Source organism: Hypanus sabinus, chromosome 6, assembly GCF_030144855.1.
Source record: "Hypanus sabinus isolate sHypSab1 chromosome 6, sHypSab1.hap1, whole genome shotgun sequence".
Classification (NCBI taxonomy): Eukaryota; Metazoa; Chordata; class Chondrichthyes; order Myliobatiformes; family Dasyatidae; genus Hypanus; species Hypanus sabinus.
In genome coordinates, this window is record NC_082711.1 from 28,895,649 (window position 1) to 28,921,906 (window position 26,258).

At 41.1% G+C, this 26,258-nt stretch overlaps 1 protein-coding gene across 2 annotated transcripts in view; it reads right to left on the reverse strand.

Annotated features, from left to right (window-relative positions):
* Positions 1 to 26,258, reverse strand: part of ptprn2 (protein tyrosine phosphatase receptor type N2) — a 1,015,920-nt gene that overhangs the window by 864,296 nt on the left and 125,366 nt on the right. For both annotated transcript variants that reach the window (XM_059971881.1, XM_059971880.1), the window contains exon 2: positions 12,999 to 13,049. In XM_059971881.1, the coding sequence (XP_059827864.1) occupies positions 12,999 to 13,049 (51 nt within the window). The remainder of the gene's footprint in view (positions 1 to 12,998; positions 13,050 to 26,258) is intronic.

Genomic DNA, 26,258 nt, shown 5'->3' on the forward strand with positions numbered 1-26,258 from the left:
TCTGGGAGCAATTTGGAAGGCGCAGGATAGATACATCCCAAAGATGAAGAAGTATTCTAAAGGGAGAATGACACAACCATGGCTGACAAGGGAAGTTAAAGACAGCATAAAAGCAAGAGGGAGGGTATATAATGGGAAGGTAGAGGCTTGGGAAGGTTTAAAAAACCAATAGAAGGCAACTTAAAAAGACATGAAGAAAAAAAAGATGAACTATGAAGATAAGCTACCTTATAATATCAAAGAGAATACCCAAAGTTCGTTTTTCAGATATATAAAGAGTAAAAGAGAGGTGACAGTGGATATCAGACCATTGGAAAATGATCGGCAGTAATCGGGATCAAATAAATAGTGGGCAAACTATTCTGTCAGTCTTTACTGTGGAAGATGATAACAGTATGCCAGAAATTTGAGTGTATAGTCAATACTACTAAAGAGGCTTTTGTGAAGCTGGAAGATCTGAAGGTAGATAAGTCACCGTAACCAGATGGACTACACCCCAGGGTCCTGAAGGAGGTAGCTGCAGAGATTGTGAAGGAATTAGTAATGATCTTCCAAAAATCACTAGATCCTGGAATGTTTCTGGAGGACTGGAAAATTGGATGGCGGAATTGATGGCTTTGTGGCCAAGTCTGCGGGCAATGCATGGAGCGTTGAGGAAGTATGGAGTCTACAGAAGGAATTAGACAGATTGGGAGAATGGGCAAATAAGAGGCAGATGGAATATGGTGTAGGGAAGTGTATGGTCATGAACTTTGGTAGAAGAAATAAATGTGTAGACTATTTTCTAAAAAGAGAGAAGATTTTAAAAACAGGTGAAATGTTCTTGGGAGTACTTGTGCAGGATTCAATAAACGTTAATTTGCAGGCTGAGTTGGTGATAAGGAAAGCAAAAATACCATGTTAGCATTCATTTCAAGAGGATTAAAATATAAAAGTAAGGATGTAATACTGAGGCTTTATAAGGCATTGGTCAGACTACACTTGGAGTACTGTGAGCAGATTAGAGCCCGTTATCCAAGAAAAGATGTGCTGGCATTAGAAAGGGCCCAAAAGCTATTCAACAGAATGATTCTAGGAATGAAATGGTTAACATATGACAAGCCTTTGACAGCTCATGGCCTGTACTCACTGGTGTTTAGAAGAATGAGGAGGGGATCTCATTGAAATCTACCAAATGTAGAAAGGCTCGGATGGAGAGCATGTAAGAGGGGATTTCCCTATAGTGGGGAAGTCTCGGACAAGAGGGCACAGCTTTAGAATAGAGGGATATCCACTTAGAAAAGAGATGAAGAGGAATTTCTTTAGTCAGAGGGTAGTGAATCCGTGAAAGTCATTGCCACAGATGGCTGTTGAGGCCAAGTCATTGGGTATATTTAAAGTGGAGGTTCATAGTTTCTTGATCAGTCAAGGTGTCAAAGATTACAGGGAGAAGGCAGAAGAATGGTATTGAGAGGGATAATTAATCAGCTATGACGGAATGGAGGAGCAGAGTGGGCTGAATAGCCTAATTCTGCTCCTATGTCTTAGGGTCTTATAGGCTTATGGAATATGTTTCCTTCTCTTCCCTTTTCCTGAAATCCTAATTAAGATTTGCCCAATCATTTAAGAAAACTATTTTAAAACACTCCAATCACTGTTCAATATATTTAGGGCTTTTCAGTTAATTAGTGCATTTGGAGAAAATAAAACCTGGCTAAAATTGACACAATAACAAAAGCTAGAAAAGAGCTCCAGGAGCTCACAGAAAATGGGAGATAATCCTCTTCATTTGCCAGAGATATGAAGTCTATTGGTACCAAGAACTTTACATTGGCTCTTTATCCGATTTGAAGCTGCAATGTTGTCTTGGCTTCACAGAGCACCAGAATAGGGTGGTTAAGGTGGCGTATGCTGTCTGTGACTTTCATTATTCAGGGATTAAATTCAAGAGCTGCAAGGTGCAATTGCAGCTCTACAAAGCCCTGGTTAGACAACTTTCAGAATATTGTGTTCAGTTCCAGTCACCTCACTGCAGGAAGGATGTGGAGGCTTCAGGGAGGGTGCAGAGGGGTTTTACCTGGAAGCATCTGGATTAGAGACCGTGTCTTCTAAGGATAGGTTGAGGTTTTGGAGGTGCTTTTGGAGCAAAGGAGGATGAGAGGTGACTTAATAGAGGTGTACAAGATGATAAAAGATCAAGTAGATAGCCAGAGACATTTTCCCTGAGCAGAAGTGGCTAATACCAGGTGTATAATTTTCAGGTGATTGGAAGAAAGCATAGGGTTGATGTCAAAGGTAATCTTTACACAGAAAGTGATAAATGCATGGAAAGCCTGCCATGAGTGGTGGTAGAGGCAGATACACTGGGGGCGTTTAAGCAACTCAGATAGGCACATGGATGATGGAAAACTAGAGGGTTAAGTAGGAGATAAGGGTTAGATTGATCTAAGTCAGTTAAAAGAGCGGCACAACATTGTGGCCTGTACTGTGCTGTAGTGCTCTATGTTCTATATTCTAAAAGTTTGGAGGATCAAGCTCCTGATGCATCAGACTGCCTCTTTTGGCCCCTCAAAGGTACAAACTCTGGAGCTAGTTGAAACTCTACAATCAATCAGTCTCCACATGGGAAGGTGCCACAGAACTGAGGACATCAAGAAGTTTTAAAACTCACTCTTGGAAGCAGAAAGCAAAAGAATTTTAAACTGAAATAACTGGGTAATAATAATCAATCCGATCAACAATAATAGAGGGAAATCTTTAACAGTTGTTTGCCTGTTGCAGAAGCCAATTATAATAATGAAAGATGTGCATTTTTACAGTCTCTTTATGACCTCGGTGTGTGCCAGAAAGCATTATAGCTAGTGAAGTACTTTGCATTTAATTTGGTAATACAGGAGCCACAGCAGCTGTTTTGAACACAACAAGGTCCTGCAAGCTTCAATGCAATAGAATCACAGAAGGTTACAGTAAGAAGGCCACCATTTATCACTGCTTTTAATTGCTCCTTTTAGCTCTTCATAAATCCATTCCTTGTTCTTTCCTCAAAGTCATGTACTTTTAGAAATAAAAATGCTTTTTTTCCTTTGAAGGAAATGTTTAGATGATTGTGGGCCAAACATGGACAAAAGGGATTGACTTTGATGGATACCTTGGTCAGCATGGATCAGTTAAGCCAAATGTCCCGTTTCCATCTGTGACTTTAATCATTTCAAGGGTTACAATTCATGTACCTTACATCATGCCAAACATAATAATATGCCAGTGGAAGACAGAAGTATCCAAGATGGGTGTGCTCAACCCAGTGTTAAACTAATTCAACAGGAACCATGGAGACAATGTAAAATTGTAGGAAGGTGGATGCAGAACAGCCAGTTTCAAGCTCCTGGGTATCAACATCTCTGAAGATCTCTCCTAGGTCCAACATATTGATGCAACTCCAAAGACTAAATTGGGAATCAAAAGGTGAGCCTAGTGCATTCAGGACTAATGTGCTGAGCTGAATATATTTCAATGCAAGATGTATCGTAGGAAAGGTAGATGAGCTCAGGGCATGAATCAACACATGGAATTATGATATTGCAGCTGTCAGTGAGAGTTGGATGCAGGAGGGGCAGGACGGGCAACTCAATATTCCAGGGATCCATTGTTTTAGATACGAGAGTGCAGGAAGGCTTAAAGGGCCAGGAGTGGTGTTTGTTCATTTCAGTGTTTGCTCCTGCCACTTAGAGACTTCAGCTAATATTATTCTGTGACTGTATGAGCCATGCTAACTGGATGTGCTGTGAGTGACTGTATGTACAGTGCTTTGCACCTTGGCCTTGGAAGAACACTGTTTTTTATAGCTGTATACACGTGTATGGTTGAATGACAATTAAATTTGAACTTGAATACACAGAGAATGGAGGGATGTGAACATGTGGATTAGGTGTCATTAGCTTAATTAGTTTGGCACAACATTGTGGATTGAAAGACATGCTTCGTACTGTCCTATGTTGGGTATATGGAGTGTCCATGGAAGGATAGCACTTCTGGTGAAGGAGATTGACTTGTCCATTCCGGGACAGCTCACTCACCTTTGGTCCCCACCAGACACTCATCACTCAACTGTGGCTCCAAGTAGCTGTTTGCATGTGACAGCAGCCACTCCCCAGTACACTGCTTCATCGGGGGGCTAACCCAGGTGAGGGTAGGCAGCAGCCTCACACCCTGGTGAATTAGGGGCATCTGAAACTGGGCAGATGAGATCTAAAGTGAGATCCAACAGCCAGAAAGGCTCTGTGGAGAGTGAAAGGCATGGCACGGCACAGACAATATCAAGATTATCCACTGCCACCATGGAAGACTCCAGTTGGTGACGCTTGTTCGTACCGCTAACTCAGACATCTAAGGTCAAGAAAGTGGAACTGCCCCAGGGCAATGGCTTTTGCACTTTAAAAACTCGCCTGTACAGGTTTCCTATCATTGACAGACAATCACCACTGTCTTATGCTTTGACAAGACCCTAAAATTCTGAGTAGGGTCGAGCCTGATAACCAGTGGTGAAGCAGGCCAAATCCACCCAGGTACGTTCAGCTTTCAAGTCATTTTATGCATAATGGGTACAGGTGACACCAAGCCAAAGTCATCTTCTTTTTGATGTCCACTGACTCTCTGTACAATGGTGATGCACTCAGCCCTTGTCCTCTTTTGTAACCATGGTATTTTTGTGGCTAATCCATTTTGTGGCTGTGGTCAGTGCTGATCCTCAGGATGCTGATGGGGTTTGGAGGTGGGCTACTGAATGTCAAAGGGTGATGTTTAGATACTTGGTGGAAGAGATCATCGTTTGTTACTTCAGTCAATTCAACTTACAAAAAAATTCTTGCTTAGCCCTCAGGAAATCTGATAGTTCCTATCTCTAGCAGCCTATCCTGGTTCAAAATTAATCACTCTCAAGTTTTGCAACTTAGTGTGACTGCCAAAGGTCAGCTACAAGAAATATAAATTACTGTTGCAAAGGAGCTGTTTGACTTCAGTATAGGCATTCATTTTACCGTAATTGCTGAGCTCCTGTGCAATCCTGTGCAAGCACTCCCAAAGCAATAGGTTTCTGAAATGGAAATACAAAATTTGGACTCTGAGCTTGTCTTCCTACTTCTGCCTCAGCAGAGTGGGAAAAAATATATTTGCCTTTATGTAGCAACCTTCATATCCTTTTCAAGACATTGGCTTACAGCCATTGACATATTGTCATAGTGCAGTGATTGCCCACAAAAGAACAAGTCTCAGGCTGGTACATGGTGATATGTGCACCTTGATAATAAATTTACTTTGAACAATAAACAAAGTCAAAAGTCAAAATGAAAGGGATAAATATTGGTCACAACACCTGCAATAATTATATTACTCCCCATGGATTCCCGTGATCTTTTACATCTAGCCTAAGGAGCAGACTAAGCCTTGGTTTAACATTTCACCTCTCAAATACAATAAACAAACCTCACTACTAAATCCGGCCCTCCACTCTGGAACTTCCTGTCTAATGCATGAGAGGTAGCTTAATACTCAGACTAATACTGCTCCACTGCACCCAGCAAACAGCTGCATTCTCTCTCTCGTCAATTGGATATACCAGCATCTCTTTACCATCACTATACCTCCCACTTTCATCCCCTTAACCTTCACCAGATGTCTACCCTCAGTACCCCATCACCTCGTTCATGATCATCACATCAAAACCTTGACTTTCACCACTTCATTAACCCCATATTCAAATGCTCACCAAGCCCAAAACCCGTGACAGCTCTTCTTCACCAATCTCACTTTATCTCCTTCACTAATGCCCCTATACACCTCTTCACCAGCTTCACTATCTTGACCCCATCACCAAGCCCCAACCACTTGACATCTTCCCTCTACCAATATCACCGTCTCTCATTCACTCACTTCCAACCTTCTGCCTTCTCACTTCCACTACCTGATCATAAATCTTAGCTTTAGTTCAGCGACCTGCGACAGACTCCCAGTCATCTTCCACCTTCACACCTCAACTACCTGCTGTTACAATCACTTCTTCACTTTAGCTCAAGTACCTCATCACTATCCTCTCATCTTCAGCATTCAACAAACTTCCCCGACCTGCACCCCTCACCACCCTATTACTTTCACACCCCCCCCTTTCACCCCTCATCCACCCCCACTTCACCTCTCACCAATTAACCTCAGTTCCACACTTGATCTACCTTCAATCTCTCTCCAAAGATGTATTGTATGGTTAGGGTTAGTGAGTTGTGGGAATGCCATATTGGTAACGGGAGTGTGGTGACATTTGTGGACTACTCAGCATAATCCTCACTGATTGGCTCAGATGCAAATAATGCATTTCACTTTATCTTTCTATGTATATGACAAATAAAGCTAATCTTTCTTTCTTTTAACCTAAGTCTTTTTCTGGTTTTTTTTTTAGATGTGGTTTTTATAAAGAACGATTAGCTTTATTTGTCACATGAACATTGAAACATATGGTGAGATGCATTGTTTGCATCAAATCAAGTCAGTGAGGATTCTGCTCGGAGCAGCCCACAAGTGACTTCTGGGGCCAAGATAGCATGCCTACAACTCACTAAACCTAACCGTACATCTATGGAATGTGGGAGGAAACCAGAGCACCCAGAGGAAACCTACGCAGTCACTGGGAAAATGTACAAACTCCTTACAGGCAGTAGTAGGAACTGAACCATGATCGTTGGCACTGTATATCATCATGCTAGTCACGATGCTACCATATCACCCATTCCATCAGAACCTCACATAATCTCTATCACCCTTATGATCAAGGTCTTAAAGACATGGGAATACCACTACCGACATACTGACTTCAGCTCATCCCAACTATTCGGTTGTTGTCAGTAGGTCTAAAGGCTGGGATTCCACCTTCAACATCAACTCATTCTCAAAGGGAATTAAGAATAAATACTAAGATGCGCTAACTGCTAAAATACCATTCCACCAACTGGACTAAAGAACTTACTTACGTTCCTCAGTCCAGTTGCTGCTGACTATTAATAAATCTTGCACATCTTTCACTTCCCAACGTGAGCTGGACTGTGGAAGAAGCAGCGTCAAGTTCAGATCATGGAATATTCAGCATAAGGTAAGGAGTTTGATCATATTACTCTAATTCTAAAAGCAGCAATTAACACCCTGATTCAAGGCTTTCCCATAATGTTTTCCATGGTTGATAAACAACCACAGTGATTCTAATGTACAGACACAGTAGTTCTGCCAATTATTTTCACCCACATTCCTGGTTTCGCTTTGTTATTTAACGAATCATCAAAATTCAGGTCAGCACAACTGAGATAGTAGTTTGCACCATCGTTCTTTGGATTCAATTTCCTCCAGTTGTGCACCACTTACCATGAAGCCCAATGGGTTGGTCAACTATTAAGATGTGCTTTTGAAGGTTCCAAACTATGGTGGAGAATGAGGGTGTACATTCAAGCTCCTGTAGCTTTTCCCAAATGGCAGAAAAAAGACATTCGTGCTGATACCCTTCCTTCCTGAAGCAATATGAAGATGGACAGTGCTTACCATTGTTTGCCAGTTCTGACAGTCCAGAGCAGGGCAATACCTAGCCTGAAACACAATCTGTCAGGATATTTATTCATGTATGCACGTATATATGTATTTATTTATATTATTATTGTAATTTCACTTTTTCTCAGCTCAAGCTGGTAAAACTTGAGATACAGGTATAGCCAAGCACATTCATTGGTCAACTGCCAGGAATTTTCAGACTATTCTAGCAGTGTTTAGTATTGTGACTTTCTGAAGATTTACATAGATATTGCTGTGTAGGCCTAAGTGTTTAATGCTATTGTGTAGTGACTTTGGATGATACTTGTTGTAAATATTACTATTGGGTCAATGTATATACCCTGTTCATGTTCCATAGTCTTTCAATTTCCTCTTTTAATTCTGCATATTTCTGGTGTTTTTCGCTTACTAATTTCTGTATGTTGTGTGTGTTTGGAATAGCTATGTCTATTAAGTTGTTCTCATTTATTTATCCTGTAATATTATACCCTGACTATTATTATGGATTGTCCCATCTGTAATAGCAGATCAGTCATAATATAATGTGTAGGACTCTGTCTCTAAAACTGGATTAGGCTTGTATTTATAGTCCTTTATGAGTTTGTATCTTTAAGCAAAATTTTGGTGAATAATGCTTGCCTCTTGATTGTGCCTGCATATGTAATCAGATTGAGATATTATTTTTTTTATTTGCAGTTTGTCTTCTTTTGCACATTGGTTGTTTGTCCGTCTTTGTTTATGTGTAGTTTTTCATTCATTCTATTGTGTCTCTTTGTGTTTATTATGAATACCTGGCAAGAACATGAATCTCAAGATTCAAGATCATTAAATGTCATTTCTAGTACAGAAGTGTAAAGGAGAATGAATAATTGTTATTCTGAATGTGATGCAGCATTAAAAACCCAATAATAAAAAAACACAAAAGATAAAGTACACAATAATTGTAAATACATAAGAAAGCTTATATACACGCCCATAAAATAACACTAGGCTCACAAGTGTCTGTACATAAGTTGACTCCGACAGGAATGATAAATTAGTGGTTGTGTGGAGTGTAGAGGGGTGGGTTGGTAGGTGGAGGCATTGATCAGCCTTACTGCTTGAGGAAGGCAACTGTTTTCTGAGTCTGGTGGTCCTGGCATGAATGCTACATAGCCTCCTCCCTGATGGGAGTGAGTGATATATGATAACATATATGTGTTTGTGCATGTGTGTGTACCCTTAACTCCTGGTGGAGTCATCGGGGCACCGTCATGACAAGCTTTTTGCACCGATCTTTTTTGGTGATGGCCAGCTGGTGGCATAGTGGCATCAGCGCTGGACTTCGGAGCGAAGGCTCCCAAGTTCAAATCCAGCCGGCTCCCTTGTACGCTTTCCATCCGTGCTGGGTTAAGCGTTGAGCTAACAACCTCTTAAAAATAAGAAAGCCTGCTATAAAAATGCCATCACGACGACATCCCGATGACTCCACTTGGAGTTAAGGGCTTTCTTCTTCTTCTTCTATTTTGGTGATTGCTCATCGTACATCGTACCAGGCCTCTCCAGGTTTTTTTTTACGAGGTCAAGTTGCTAGCTCGACACTCAACCCAGGCACGGATGGAGAGCGTGCAAGGGAGCTGGCTGGATTCGAACTCGGGACTTCTCGCCCCGAAGTCCAGCGCCGATGCCACTACGCCACCAGCCAGCTTAACATATATGTGCTTTGATAATAAAATTTACTTTAAACTTTGAACTTTGCACTGGTGTGCTGCGTTGTGGAATGACTAGGTGAGGTGGTTGGTGTTATGGGTACAAATTTACAAACCTGTCAATTTCTCTTCCTCAAATAGCACTGGACACAGACCCTTTGAAATCTTTAAGGCCAAGGTAGATAAGTTTCTGATTAGCAAAACTGAAAAGCATCAAGGGGTAGGGTAAGAATGCAAAGATTGAGGTTACAATCAGATCTGTGATAAGGCAGAGTCAAAATGCCAAATGGTTTACTCTTACTCCTAATTCTGTCGATTTTAATTGAGGCAAACCTAGATTTAATTTCTCTTAAAATAACGTTCAAAGAGCATGGGAAAGTCCACAGACACTGGAAATCCAAAGCTACACACTCAGAAAGCTGGAGGAACTCAGCACATCAGGCAGCATCTACAGTAATGAATGAACATTTGGTATTTTGGGCCAAGACCCTTCATCAGGACTGGAAAGGAAGCGGGATTACACCAGAAAGATATTGCATGGGGATTTATTTTTCATAATACATAACACACTTTTAACATTATAGCTCTTCCTTCAGTAAAATGCGGTTGGAGTTGCATTATGCAGTCAGCTATGTTTCTCCATGGGTTCGCCAAGGGAATGCAATATGAAATGAGATTATTTATCACAGCAATTGTCTTTTGCAGAAATAAAACTGACACTTTCTCATTTAAAACAGCATTGACATTTCTGTGATAAACAGCTTTCATTGCTATTTTAATCCATGCTAAAAAGTAACCTTTAAAAAGAATTGATTAGCCTTTAAATGACAGTCTGCTGTTTTGTTCTCTGAGCTCTTGTCAGGCTCACTGCTTTGGACCATTTCTTTAAAATCCAGAACCTTGATTACTTCGGCCCAAATCACCACCCCAGCTGCGACCAACAAAACATAAAGAAGCTGGGTACAGGTACAGTTTCAAACTGTGCACATTGTGATGAAGTACAGCCAGCAAAGAAAAATCAAAGAGGAATTGTGTCACTCGGGTGTAATGTGACACTTTTCATAATCTCAGAATGAATCCCTTTTCAGCCTGTAATATAAGCTGTGCACCTATTCCAAATCATCAAAATCCTACCAGCAGCAGCTTTCAAGTGCTTTAAACCTGTTGGGAAATCATTCCTTCCACACACTCGCCCATTCTGTATCAGATGCAGCTACCAAAAGATGCCTTGATTTCAGAAGGCTCAACAGGAGGGTGAAACATAATTTCAAAGCTCAAAGTAAATTTATTAGCAAAATACGGATTTGTCACCACATATCTGAGATTCATTTTCTTGCAAGCATTTACAGGGAATTAAAGAAATGCAGTAAAGTTTATGGAAAAAATATAACAAAGATTGACAAACATCCAAAGTGTAAAAGAAGGATAAATTCTCAAGATCATAAGACATAGGAACAGAATTAGGCCATTCAGCCCATTGAGTCTGCTCTGCTATTCTATCATGGCTGATTTATTATCTCTCTCAATCCCATCCTCCTGCCTTCTTCTTATAACCTTTGACACCCTTACTAATCAAGAACTTATCAACCTCCACTTTAAATAAATACAATAACTTGACCTCCACAGCCATTGTAGTGGCAATAAATTCCACAGATTCATCACCCTCTGGCTAAATTGTGCCAATAATAAATAAACAATAATAAACAAAACATGAGTTGTACAGTCCTGTAAGACAGCTGGGCCAGACGCCCTTTTGTGGGTTCGCCCTCCTGAAGGATGCTCTCACGTCGGCCTCAGAGACTGAAGTCAGTGTCAGTGGGGATCATGAAGTGAAATTAGTTTCACAAGAGCTCACCTAATTGCGGAATTAACCAACAATTCTGACAAGACTTAAGAGGCTGGCAAAAATTTTGCTGATTTGTTTAGTCCTTTTTTCATTTTCAATGGCCTGTCTAACAGATGAGATTATATTTGAATCTCATCCATTATACTGAGCTAGTGACATTATCTGGCTGCACTACTGATAAGGAAACAAGTGTCTTCTCAGTGTGAAATTTGAAAGGCACAGCCATCAATGAAATGTCAGTATATCTTTTATTAGTTGTCAAACAGTTATGCTGTAATCCACTGTAAAACTCTAATTTGCAATATGAAAATGTCAGCATGCCATTATTTTGAACCTCCTTCTCATCTGCTGAGGCTGCACATTCTTACTCTGAAGACAACATAAGCCGCTCATTTGACACTTGAACTTCATTTGCAGTATTTTAATAAAAGCATATTTTATCCAGCTAACCTTTGCGCTGGTATAAAAGGGAGCAGATCTGTGATCTCATAGCTCCATTGTGTAATGGCATTCAGCAGGTGGATCTCACCAGGACAGAGTTTATTACTTTTTCCAGATTTGCCCAACACTGATCAGGCCACATTAGCTCTCCTTCCCTTGTTTTTCTTCTATCACAAAACTACAAAGGTTTGTTCATACAAAAATACACAAAATGTTTGTATTTACAAGTCAGTGAACAAATTCAAATTAAAACACACAAAATGCTGGAGGAACTCAGCAGGTTAGTCAGTATCTACAGAAAAAGCAGTCGACATTTTGGGCTGGAAAGAAAGAGGAGTAGTCGGTGTAAGAAGGCAGGGGAGAGGAGGACTTTATGAGAAAGTGAGGATAAGACCTCCCCTTGATCCAAGGTCCAAAGTTCATTGATAGTTACAGACTAAGAATGGCTGGGAAGGGCAATCGATTAGGACAGAGCATTGTGATGGTGCTATTATTTTTGTGACTGTATGTGTTATTGTTACTCTGTGTGCTCCATGTACCATACTTTGCAGCTTGGTCCTGGAGGAACACTAATCATTTAACTGTGTACATGTGTATGGTTGAATGATAATTACACTCGAACTTGAGAGTGTTGTTATGAGTTTAGAGGGGATGCAAAGACAGCAGGGGTTCCCAACCTGGAGCTGATGGACCCCGTGCTTAATGGTATTGGTCCACAGCATAAAAATGATTGGTAACCCCTGAGCGAGAGAATAGTTGGAATCTGAAATGTTAGCTCAGAGCTAGATTGAGGCAGAGAGTCTCACTATTTCAGAAGTTCTTGAATTGTCAATGTATAGAAGACTACAAACCAAGTGCTAGTTAAAAGGGATTAGTATATATAAATATTTTATTGTCCGTATGGACACAATATGCCAAAGGTCCTCTTGCTATGCTGATTGACTCTATGACAAGATGATAGCATAGTGTTGTCTATTTAATACCTAAGTAATGATTGAGCAATCTTGTATATATTGATTAAGCACTCTTGCTTATTTAATTAATTCATTACGGGTTATTTGTATAAATACGTGAATTGCATATGTCATCACGCTACCATGTGATAAGTGGCACCTTGCTTAAAAGTAAAACTCGAAGTCAGACCTGCACTTCGGACTCCCATGTCTTCTTTATAATTAGTTTAATGTTCTGAAATGACTAAACATAACACAAATTCATTTTTAGCCAAATCCTCTTGCAATGAAGGCCAACACGCTGCCTCCATATCTTGATGTTCCTGAACATTGACTGTCAGTGATTCAATAAACAAGACATTCTAGTCCCTCCGAACGCCAACAGCTTTCAATCCCACACAGTTAAGAAGTAGACCGCCTTTCTATTTCTTCTCCACCAAACCCATCAGTTTAACAGCTATAGTCTGACATCCACACGTGCAAACAAATTCAAAAGATGTTGAACCTACTCACCATTTACACAGATCTCGTAGGTGTCGCACAAATCAGCTTCAAAAAAGCAGCCTGTAAGATAAAAAGTAGTAAATCAATTACAAATGCATTTATAATCTAAAGCTGCAGGGAATCTCAGTTGCAGGTATCTACAGAGACAGGAATATTTGTTAAATGACATTTGACCGCGTTTATAAAAGTCTAATATTATCACATTTTTTTTCCCAAGTTTCTCTTACAGACCAGAGAAAGATGAGAATAATTATTAGAGGGTGTTGGAAAGACGGACTGAAAAAGCTAAGAGAGGTATGCTGTTCCTACTCATTCCTATCTCCTTTACATCAATAATGGATTGGATGTCATTCCTAAAATTTATCCTCATCTTTAATTTTTCCTGCACATTCTTCCTTTTTAAAGGAGGCGTGTAGCTGGGTGTCTGTCAGGAGAAGGAATGGGAAGGTGAATAGTCAGTCAGCGCAGAGCACCCTTGTACACCCCTGTACACCATTTTGGATACTGTTGTGGGGATGACCTCCCAGGAGTCTGCCAAAGAGACTGGGTTACTGGCAATGAGCATGGGTCTGTGGTGCAGAAGGGAAAGAGAGAGAAGAGGGGAGCACTATTGATAGGGAACTCGATAGTAAGGGGAACAGACAGGAGATACTGCGGACATGAATGGGACACCTGGATGATATGTTGCCTCCAGTTGCCAGGGTCAGGGACGTTTCAGAAATGCATCCACAGCATTTTTGGGGGGGGAGGGAGAGCATCCAGCAGTCTCAGTACATATTGGTATCAATGACATAGGAAGGAAAAGCAAAGAGGTCTTGAAAAGAAAATTTAGAGAGCTAGGCAGGAAGCTGAGAAGCAGGACCTTCAGGGTAGTAATTTCTGAATTGTTACTGGTGCCCTGTGCCAGTGAGAGTAGAAACAGGATGATTTGGCAGATAGATGCATAGCTGAGAATCTGGCGCAGGGGCAGGGCTTCAGGTTCATGGATCATTGGGATCTCTTCCAGGGGAGGTATGACCTGTTCAAAATGGATGGATTGCACCTGAACTCAAGGGGGATCAATATTCTCATGGGCAGGCTTATTAGAGCTGTTGGGGAAAGTTTAATCTAATTTGGCAGGGGGATAGGAAATAGAGTGAAGGGACTAGGGATAGAACGATTGGTAAAAAAGCAAAGAGAGCATGCATTCAGACTGTCAGGAAAGGCAGGCATATGACAGAACATAATTGCAGGCAGCAGGGTGCTTAGGGATGCTTATTCAAAGAAGATAGCAAATACAGTACTCAAAGTGCTATATCACAATACATGGAGTACAATAAATAAGGTGGATGATCTTGTTGGACTTTTACAGATTGTCAGGTATGATGTTGTGGCCATCACTGAATCATGGCTCAAGGATGGTTGTAGTTGGGAGCTGAATGTCCAAGGTTACACATTGTACTGATGGGAATAGGAAGGTAGACAGAGGAGGTGGAATGGCTCTGCTGATAAAGAATAGCATCAAATCATTAGAAAGATGTGAATTAGGATCGAAAGATGTTGAATCCTTGTGGTTTGAGTTAAGAAACTGCAAGGGTAAAAGGACCCTTATGGCAGTTATAGACAGGCCATCAAACAGTAGCTGGGATGTGGACTACAGATTACAATGGCAAATAGAAAAGGCGTGTTAAAAGGGCAATGTTATGATAGTCATGGGAGATTTTAACATGCAGGTAGGTTGGGAAAAGCAAGTTGGTAATAGATCTCAAGAGAATGCATTTGTTGAATGCCTATAAGATGGCTTTTTAGAGCAGTTTGTCATTGAGCCCACTAGGGATCAGCTATATTGGATTGAATGTTCTGTAATGAACCGGGAGTGAGTAAGGAGCCTAAGGTAAAGGAACCCTCAGGAAGCAGTAAAGGAAATTACAGTTGTATGACAGAGGAGTTGGCCAAAGTAAATTGGAAAGAGCTGCTGGCAGGGATGACAGCAGAACAGCAATGGCTTGAGTTTCTGGGAAAAATGAGGAAGGTAGAAGATAGATGTATTCCAAAACCAAAGAAATAAGAGCATAAGACCATAAGATAGTGGTCACCAACCTTTATAAGCTCAAGATCCCCTACCTCGACCTTAACGAAAGGCAAGATCGACCTACTAAATTGTTTAGACACACACTTGCGCACTGGGAAGGAAAGAACGGAAGTAAAGCCCCACAACCCCGGAAACAACCTCTGTTTACAATCAGCTTTCCGTAATGGGAGTATTGCTATATTACTATTATCCTAATTAGTAATGCTCACATTACAACACCTTTAATACTACATTTCATTAGTTAATTTTATTTCAACACGAAAAATAAATGAATAAAAATTGACTGTTGCACTCAGTGTGATGACTGGGGCTGAATACTTTCTGCTAGTTCCCTGAAATTTGGCTCATAACTACAGACAGCCAATCTGAGACAGTCTGTGAGGTGTCTGTCAGTAATCATTTTCATCTGTTGCAGCACAGCACCCTTGCAAACCTCCCAACAGACTGAATATTTGAATGAACAGTTTCTTTGGTTAGACTGAATGTTGAATCTGCCACGTTTTTCAGGTATTTTGTATTGGTAAACTGTTACTGAGACACTAGTGTAAGTTTTAGACTAATGACAGCACTGTTTTTTGTTTCCCGTTTCTTTTAAATTTGGGGAATGTTGGAATTTAAAGGGGGAGAAGTGTTGTAATGTGAGCATTATAAAGATAAGTTAATACCAATGAGGATCATGGTAATATAGCAATACTCCCGCTATGGAGAGCTATTTGTGGGGACAGGTTGTTTCGGGTTGCGGGGTGTTACTTCTGATCTTTTCTGCCTGGAGCGCATTTTTCTTTTTTTTTCAGGATCTACTGGGAAGTCTACTGGGAAGATTGATTGGTCGATCACGACCGGTTGGCGACCACTACCATAAGACGTAAGAGCAGAATTAGGCCATCTGGCCCATCAAGTCTGCTCTGACATTCAATCATGGCTGTTCCTTTTTTCTCTCCTCCTCAAGTTCACAGCCTTCTCCTCGTAATCTTTGATGCCATGTCTAATCAAGAACCAATCAATCTCTGTCTTAAATACACCCAATGACTTGGCCTCCACAGCTCAATGTGGCAACAAACTACACAAATCACCACTCTTTAGCTAAAGAAATTCCTCTGCATCTCTGTTTTGAAAGGTTGAGCCTCTATCTTGAGGCTGTGCCCTCTTGTCCTAGACTCTCCCAGCATGGGAAACATCCTTTCCACATCTACTGTCCAGGCCGTTCAATATTCAAAAAGTTTCAAGGACATCCCCTTCATCCTTCTGAATTCCAGCTAGTACAGAGCCAGAGCCATCAAATGTTCCTCATATGATAACCCTTTCATTCCTGGAATCATCCGTGTGAACCTCCTCTTGACCCTCTCCAATGCCAGCACATCTTCTCTAAAATGAGGGACTCAAAATTGTTCACAATACTCAAGGTGATGCCTCACTAGTGCCTTATAAAGCCTCAGCATCACATCCTTGTTCTTGTATTCTAGACCTCTTGAAATGAATGCTCACATGACATTTGCCTTCCTCACCATCAACTCAACCTGCAAGTTAACCTTCAGAGTGTTCTGCCAGGAACTCCCAAGTCCCTCTGCATCTCAGATTCCTGGATTTTCTTCCCGTTTAGAAAATAGTCCACACATTTATTTCTATTACCAAAGTGTATGACCATGCATTTTCCAACATTGTATTTCATTTGCTACTTTCTTGCCCATTCGCCAAACCTGTCTAATCCTTCTGCATCCTACCTGTTTCCTCAATACTACCTGCCCCTCCAGCAATATTCATATCATCCACAAACTTGGCAGTAAAAACATCTATTCCTCCATCTAAATCATTTATATACAGTTTAAATTCCCACACGGAATATTGTGGAGGATCAAATACCCAAACCCAGCACAGCCCCCACTTGTCCCATTTAACCTGTCTCAGTGCGGTGGACTTTAGGACCTGGGGAATTCAGTACGGTGGTCCTTAGGACCCTGCGGACCTCAGGAGCCAGCGCAGCTCGGGACCCGGTGCCCACAGTGTTTCTATTCCATTGATGGGAAGCGATCCCAATTGAAAATACAGTGGAAATAATAAAGTGCTTGGAAAGAGGTGAAACGTCATTAGTCATTGGAAAAGAGTTAGGCTTCAGTCGGTCAACAATCGGAACAATTTTAAAGGATAAAGGATAAAGTGAGAATAATGGAGCATGTAAAAGGCCCTGCCCTGATGTAAGCTACACTTACTACTAAGCAACGCAATTTAATTATTGGAATACATACATTTCTTAAGTGTTTTATATGCATAGAAAGGTAAAATATATACTACATACTAAGACAAACATTTGACTAACTGATGCTAAATAATACTGGATGTACTTGTTCAGACTTTTGTACAAATCCGACTTAAATATACATTAATGATCTGGATGATGGGGTGGTAAATTGGATTAGTAAGTATGCAGATAATACTAAGGTAGGTGGTGTTGTGGATAATGAAGTAGGTTTTCAAAGCTTGCTGAGAGATTTAGGCCAGTTAGAAGAGTGGGCTGAAAGACGGCAGATGGAGTTTAATGCTGATAAGTGTGAGGTGCTACATTTTGGTAGGACTATTTAAAATAGGACATACATGGTAAATGGTAGGGCATTGAGGAATGCAGTAGACCAGAGTAATCTAGGAATAATCTAGGAATAGTTCCCCGAAGGTGGAATCTCATGTGGATAGGGTAGTGAAGAAAGCTTTTGGTATGCTGGCCTTTATAAATCAGAGCATTGAGTATAGGAGTTGGGATGTAATGTTAAAATTGTACAAGGCATTGGTAAGGTTGAATTTGGAGTATTGTGTACAGTTCTGATCACTGAATTATAGGAAAGATGTCCATAAAATAGAGATACAGAGGAGATTTACTAGAATGGTACCTGGGTTTCAGCACCGAAGTTACAGAGAAAGGTTGAACAAGTTAGGTCTTTATTCTTTGGAGCGTAGAAGGTTGAGAGGGGACTTGATAGAGGTATTTAAAATTATGAGGGGGATAGACAGAGTTGATGTGGATAGGCTTTTTTCCATTGAGAGTAGGGGAGATTCAAACAAGAGGATGTAAGTTGAGAGTTAAGGGGCAAAAGTTTAGGGGTAACATGAGTGGGATCTTCTTTACTAAGAGAGTGGTAGTTGGAATGAGCTTCCAGTAGAAGTAGTAGAGGCAAGTTCAATTTTGTCATTTTAAAAAAATTGGAAAGGTTTATGGACAGGAAAGGAATGGAGGGTTATGGGCTGAGTGCGGGCCAGTGGGACTAGGTGAGAGTAAGCGTTTGGCACGGACTAGAAGGATCGAGATGGCCTGTTTCCGTGCTGTAATTGTTATATGGTTATAAAAAGTGGTTCCAACACCAACCCCTGCGGAACGCCACTGGACATCGGCATTCAAGCAGTAAAGGATCCCTTTCGTCCCACTCGCTGCCCCCTACCTATCAGCCAATGCTCTAACCACATTAGTAAGTCTCCTGTAATACCATGGGTTCTTAACTTGGTAAGCAGCCTCATGTTGCACCCTGTAAGAGGCCTTCTGAAAGTCCAAATATACAACAACCACTGCATCTCCTTTATCTATCCTACTTGTAGTCTCCTCAAAGAATTCCAACAGGTTCGTCAGGCAGGAATTTCCCTGAAGGAAATCATGCTGACTTTGTACTATCTTGTCCTCTGTCACCAAGTACTCCATCACCTCGTCCTTAACATCTGACTCCAACATCTTCCCTACCACTGAGATCAGGCTAACTGGTCTATAATTTCCTTTCTGCTGCCTCCTTCTTTTCTTAAAGATTGGAGTAACATTTGTAATTTTCCAGTCCTCTGGCACCATGCTAGAGTCCAATGATTTTTGAAAGATCATTTTTAATGCCACTACGATTTCTAATGCCACTACAATCTCTAATGCTGCCTCTTTGAGAACTCTAGGGTGCAGTTCCTTATGTACCTTTAGGTTTTTTGAGCACCTTCTCTCTTGTAACAGTTAACTTCACCCACTTCTCTTCCTTCACACACTACAACATCAAGCATACTGCTAGTGTCTTCCACAGTGAAGACTGACACAAAATACTCAGTTCATCAGCTTGTCCCCTTTATTATTTTTCCTGCCTCATTTTCTACTTGTCCTATATCCACTCTCATCTCTCTTTTATTTTTTACATATTTGAAAAAACTTTTACTATCCACTATGATATTATTTGCTAGCTTGCTTTCATTTTTCATCCTTTCCCTTCTAATGACTTCTAGTTGCTTTCTGTAGATTTTTTAAAATTTCCCAATCCTCTATCTTCCAACTAATTTTTGCTTTGTTGTATGCCCTTTCTTTTACTTTTACAATAGCTTTGACTTCCTTTGTCAGCCACAGTTGTGCTATTTTACCATTTGAGTATTTCTTCATTTTTGGAATACACATGTCCTGCACCTTTCTCATTTCTCCCAGAAACGCACACCATTGCTCCTCTGCTGAATCCCTGCCAGCATCTCCTTCCAATTTACTTTGGCCAACGCCTCTCTCATACCACTGTAATTTCCCTTATTCCTCTGAAATACTGCTACATCAGACTTTACTTACTCCCTATCAAATTTCAAGTTGAACGCAATCATATTGTGATCACTGGTTCCTAAAGGTTCTTTTACCCTAAGCTCCCTAATCACCTCTGGTTCATTACATAACACCCAATCCAGTAGGCTCAACAACAAACTGCTCTAAAAAGCTACCTCTTAGGCATTCAACAAACTCACTCTCTTGAGATCCATTACCAACCTGATTTTCCCAATCAAACTGCATGTTAAAATCTCCCATATCTACCATAACATTGCCCTTTTGACTTGCTTTTTCTATTTCCTGTTGTAACCTGTGGTCCACCTCCCAGCCATTGTTGGAAGGCCTGCATATAACTGCTATCAACATCCCTTTACCCTTGCAGTTTCTTAACTCAACCCAGAAGGATTCATCATCTTCCAATCCTATGTCACATCTTTCTACTGATTTGATGCCATTCTTTACCAGTAGAGCCACCCCACCCCCTCTGCCTTCCTATCCTTCTGATATAAATTGTAACCTTGGACATTCAACTCCCAACTACAACCATCCTTCAGCCATTATTCAGTGATGGCCACAACATCAAACCTGGCAATTTGTAAAATTGCAACAAGATCATCTACCTTATTTCTTATAATTTGGACATTTAGATACAACACCTTGAGCACTGTATTTGCTACCCTTTCTGATTCTGCATCCTTAATGATTTGATACTCAGTCTGTTGGCTGTAACCAAGTCCCATCACCTGCTTATTCTTCCTGACAGTCTGATTGCACGCTATCTTTATTTTTTTTACCATCCGTCCTGTCCTGAGTCCCTTCACTCCAGTTCACACCCTCCTGCCAAGTTAGATTAAACCCTCCCCAACAGCTCTAACAAATCTGCCTGCGAGAATACTGGTCCCCCTTAGGTTCAGGTGCAACCCATCACTTTTGAATGCGTCATACCTCCCCCACAAAAGATCCCAATGATCCAAGAACCCGAAGTCCTGTCCCCTGCACCAGCTTCTCAGCCACACACTTATCTGCCAAATCATCCTGTTTCTACCCTCACTAGCGCATGGCACAGGCAGCAATCCAGAAATACACAAAGCTAATGTCAAAGCTAATGTAAAAGCAAAAGAGAGGGTATACAACAAAGCAAAAGTTAGCCACAGAAGACAGAGGATTGGGAAGCTTTTAAACCCTATAGAAAGCAACTAAAAGAATCTTTATGAGGGAAAAGATGAAATATGAAAGCAACCCAGCAAACAATATCAAGGTGGATAGAAAAAGTTTTGCAAGTATATAAAAGTAAAACAGAGATGAGAGTGGATATAGGACCACTAGAAAATTAGGCCAGAGAAATATAAAGGGGTACAAGGAGATGGCAGATGAACTAAATGAGTATTTTGCATCAGTCTTCATTGTAGAAGACACCAGCAGTGTGCCAGTTGTTGAAAAGTGTGAGGAAAGAGAAGAGTGTACAGTTACTATTACAACAGAGAAGGTTCTCAAAAAGCTGGAAGACCTAAAGGTACATAAGTCACCCATTTCAGATGAACAGCACCTTAGGATTCAGAATGAGGTAGTGGTAGAGATTGTAGGGCATTGGTAATGATCTTTCAAAAATCACTGGACCCTGGCATGGTTCCAGAGAACTGGAAAATTGCTAATAGAATAGTACAGCACATTACAGACCCTTCAGCCCACAATGTTGTGCTGACCCTCAAACCCTGCCTCACCTATAACCCCCCCACCTTAAATTCCTCCATATACATGTCTAGTAGTCTCTTAAACTTCACTAGTGTGTCTGCCTCTACCACTGACTTAGGCAGTGCATTCCACACACCAACCACTCTCTGAGTAAAAAACCTTCCTCTAATATCCCCCTTGAACTTCCCTTCCTTTAACTTAAAGCCATGTCCTCTTGTACTGAGCAGTGGTGCCCTGGAGAAGAGGCGCTGGCTGTCCACTCTGTCTATTCCTCTTAATATCTTGTACACCTCTATCATGTCTCCTCTCATCCTCCTTCTCTCCAAAGAGTAAAGCCCTAGCTCCCTTAATCTCTGATCATAATACACACTCTCTAAACCAGGCAGCATCCTGGTAAATCCTCTGTACCCTTTCCAATGCTTCCACATCCTTCCTATAGTGAGGTGACCAGAACTGGACACAGTACTCCAAGTGTGGCACTCCACTCTTTAAGAAAGGAGGTAGGCAGCAGAAAGGAAATTATAGACCAGTTAGCCTGACCTCAGTGGTTGGGAAGGTGTTGGAGTCCATTGTTAAGGATGAGATGATGAAGTACTTAGTGACAAAGAGAAGACAGTACAAAGTCAGCACAGTTTCCTTCACAGAAAATCTTACCTGACAAACCTGTTGGAATTCTAGTAGGATAGATAAAGTAGATGCAGTGAATGTTGTATATTTGGATGTTCAGATGGTCTTTGACAAGTTGCCACACATGAGGCTGCTAAGCTGCTTACTAAGTTAAGAGTCCGTGGTACTACAGGAAAGTTACTAGCATGGTCAGAGCATTGGCTGATTGGTAGCAGACGATGTGTGGGAATAAAAGGATCATTTTCCGGCTGGCTGCCAGTGATGAGTGGTGTTCTGCAGGAGTTGGTGTTGGGAACGTTTCTTGGAATGCTGTATGTCAATGACTTAGACGATGGACAAGATGACTTTGCAGATAATACAAGGATTGATGGAGGAGCAGGTAGTGTTGAGAAAACAGGAAGGTTGCAGAAGGACTTAGACAGATTAGGAGAATGGGATAGAGAGTGGCAAATGAAATACAATGTTGGAAAATGTATTGTCATGCATTTTGGTAAAAGAAAAAATGTGTAGTCTATTGTCTAAACTAGGGAAAATCTAATGAGATACAAAGGGATTTGGGATTCCATGTGAAGAACACCCTAAAGGTTAACTTGCAGGTTGAGTCAGTGGTGAGGAAGGCAAATGCAATATTATGATTCATTTCAAGAGGTTTAGAATATAAGAGCAGGGCTGTGATCCTGGGGCTTTATAAGGCACTGGTGAGGCCCCACTTGTGTATTGTGAATAATTTGGGCTCCTTATCTAAGGAAAGATGTGCTGGCTTTGGAGAGGGTTCAGAGGAGGTTTACAAGGATGATTCTGGGAATGAAAGTATCATCATATGAGCATCATTTGATTGCTCAGGGTCTGTTCTCACTGGAATTTAGAAGGATGGGAAGGTTCTTACTGAAACCTTGAGAATGTTGAAAAGATAGACAGAGTAGACGTGGAAAGGATGTTTCCCATGACGGGGGAGTCTAGGACAAGAGGGGTACAACATCAGCATATCGTGGCATCCATTTAAAACAGAGGTGTAGAGAAATTTCTTTAGTGAGAGTGTGGTGAATTTGTGGAACTTGTTACCAGAGGCAGGTGTGGAGGCCAGGTCATTGGGTGTATTTTAGGCAGATCTCAATAGGTTCTTGATTGACTACAGCATCAACGGTTACTGGACGTGGGGCTGAGGAGGGGGAGAAAAGGATCAGCCATGATTGAATGGCAGAGCGGATGTGATGGGCCAATTGGCCTAATTCAGTTCTTATGTATAACGTTCTTGAGGAATATTCCTCAGAATTAATATGACAGGGCATAATATAAAGCTGATTGTAGGAAAGTATTGGGGAGATGGCAGAGGTAGGTAGGTTTTTAGAACATGCCTCCAGGGTTAGTGGCAGAGGCAAATACATTAGGGACATTTAAGAGGCTCTTAGAGAGGCACAAGCATTAAGAAAAATGGAGGGCTATGTCAGATTGATTTTACAGTAGGTTAAAGGGTTGGCATAACATTGTGGGCCAAAGGGCCTGTACTATGACTTTACTGTTCTATGTTCTGTGATGGTCAATGCCCCTGCTGCTGTGCCACCCTTCCAAAACATATTCATCAATTATACTTGCACCTATGTCTGGATGCAGACCAAGAATTGAGACTTAATGTTTAACTCTTTTGTTAAACACACATCAGTAAGTGAGGCTTGTCCTAACACTCTGCAGTTGAATGGACAAATAAAACTCAAATTACTCTCAAGATGCCGAACAGTACCCAGGACAAAGCAACCCAATTTATCGGCACCCTGTTAACTATCCTAAGCATAGATTTGCAGCACTGCTGTATATTGGCTGCAGCGTGCACTATGTACAAACTATATGACAACGACTCTGACAGCAGCTTCCAAATCCACAGAATCTCTTGTCAAGAAGTACAAGGCAGTAGATGAGTCAAAGTCCATCAGCTGCAGCCTTTCCATCTATCAAGTGAGGTGCAGTAAAAAGTTTCAATGCAAACTGTTGTCCCAGAAACATTTTTGCACTGGAACCAAGTTCAAAGTAAATTTATTCTGTAAGTACCAATACTGTATGTCACCATATACTCCCTTGAGATGCATTTTCTTACAGGAGAACAGAGAAGTACAATAGAAGCAATGAAAAACTACACACAAAGACTGACAAATAACCAATGTGCAAAAGAAGACAATCAGTGCAAATAAATAAAAATAATTAAGTAATTAAATAATACTGAGAACATGAGTTGCAGAGCCCTTGAAATTGAGTCTATTGGTTGTGGAATCAGTTCAGAGATTAAGTGACATTGTTGGAAACATTATTGCACATGGAATAGGGCGTATTTGCTCTGTGAAAAATAATTTTAACCTCCGTAGTGAACAGTTGTCATGGACACAGGAGATCCTAATATAAAATATTTTGTTTCAGTGGTAATATCTTTCCCATTTACGAGTCCAAAGAATTTGCCAGAGCAATAAATGTTCCAATAACATTTTAAAAGAATTAAGTTTAGCAAATGTACAAAGCCTGGTGCATGGAGCTCTTAACTTTATCACTGTTTCCACGTGAACTCTGCATAATTAGGCTGTGAAATCACACTCCTTTATAGATTCAGTCTGTTGCACAGCGTGAAGCTTCTGGAGTACATTTGGTACGGAACTGAGTCTAGTTTAATGTTTAATTCAAGTCAAATAAATAAAGATGCTTAGTGCATAATTAAATTACTTGAGCAAGGCATCATTCGGTTTGTTTTCCCACCATATTGTTCAAAGAACACTGGGCATAGATCATCCTCTCCGGCTCGGATTTAGATGGGAATCCTCCGCATAATTTTTCAATTCTACTAGAGTCATCTTCATCTTTACCAAATCATCTTTTACTGGTCCCATTGATATAAAATAGAACAAACATTCTTTCATTGGGATGTGATTTTGTCTACTAGGTTACTCCCTGCAACAGTTCCACACACCTTGCTCAATGATTCCAAAACATAATCTAGTGACCTTGCAACTGTCATGGCCACCAGTAGTTTTATCCAGGACAACCCCCACATGAGCAACCCCCATTCAACATAGAAGACTGTCTCACTTTATAAACTCTCAATCTTGCTTTGAAATACTTCCAGAACTCCATATCAGGTCATAGAGTCATAGAACACTACTACACTGAAACAAGCCATTCAGCCCATCTAGTCCATGCTGATCTGGTCTTCTGCCTCGCTCCCACCTACCTGCACCCAGGCCACAGATGTCCATACCTCCCTCATCCATCTACTGATCCAAATATCTCTTAAAACTGGTACAATGGAGTTAATACCTCCCACTTCCAATGGCAGCTCATTCCACATTCTCACCACCCTCTGACAGAAGGGGCTCCCCCTCACGTGCCCCTTAAATATTTCTCCTTTCACCCCAAACCTATGATCCCCAGTTCCAATCTCACTCAGCTTGATGTGAAAGCATCTGTAAGGATTCACCCTATCTATATCCCAAAAATATTGTGTGCCTCCAGAACATTTCTCCTCATTCTGTGCGCTTCAGGGTATAAAGTCTTATCCTATTCAACCTTTCACTGTAATTCAGGTTCTCTAGTCTCAGAAACATCCAAAAGTCTCTTAAAAGACCCTATCGTATCCACCTCCACCTCCATTGCCAGCAGCCCATTCCATGCACTCAACACTCTCTGAGTAAAAAACTTACCACGACATCTCCTCTGTACCTACTCCCCAGCACCTTAATCCTGTGCCCTCTTGTGGCAACCAGATCAGCCTTGGGAAAAAGCCTCTGACTATCCACATGAACAATGTCTCTCATCATCTTATACACCTCTATCAGGTCACCTCTCATCCTCCAAGGAGAAAAGGCCGAGTTCACTCAACCTATTCTCATAAGGCATGCTCCCCAATCCAGGCAACATCCTTGTAAATCTCCTCTGCACCCTTTCTATGGCTTCCACATTCTTCCTGTAGTGAGGCAACCAAAACTGAGCACAGTACTCCAAGTGGGGTCTGACAAGGTCCTATATAGTTGCAACATTACCTCTCGGCTCCTAAATTCAATTCTATGATTGATGAAGGCCAACACACCGCATACCTTCTTAACCACAGAGTCAACCTGCGCAGCTGCTTTGAGCGTCCTATGGACTCGGACCCCAAGATCCCTCTGATCCTCCACACTGCCAAGAATCTTACCATTAATACTATATTCTGCCATCATATTTGACCTACCAAGGTGAACCACTTCACACTTATCTGGGTTAAACTCCATCTGCCACTTCTCAGTCCAGTTTTGCATCCTATCAATGTCCCACTGTAACCTCTGACAGCCCTCCACACTATCCACAACACGTCCAACCTTTGTGTCATCAGCAA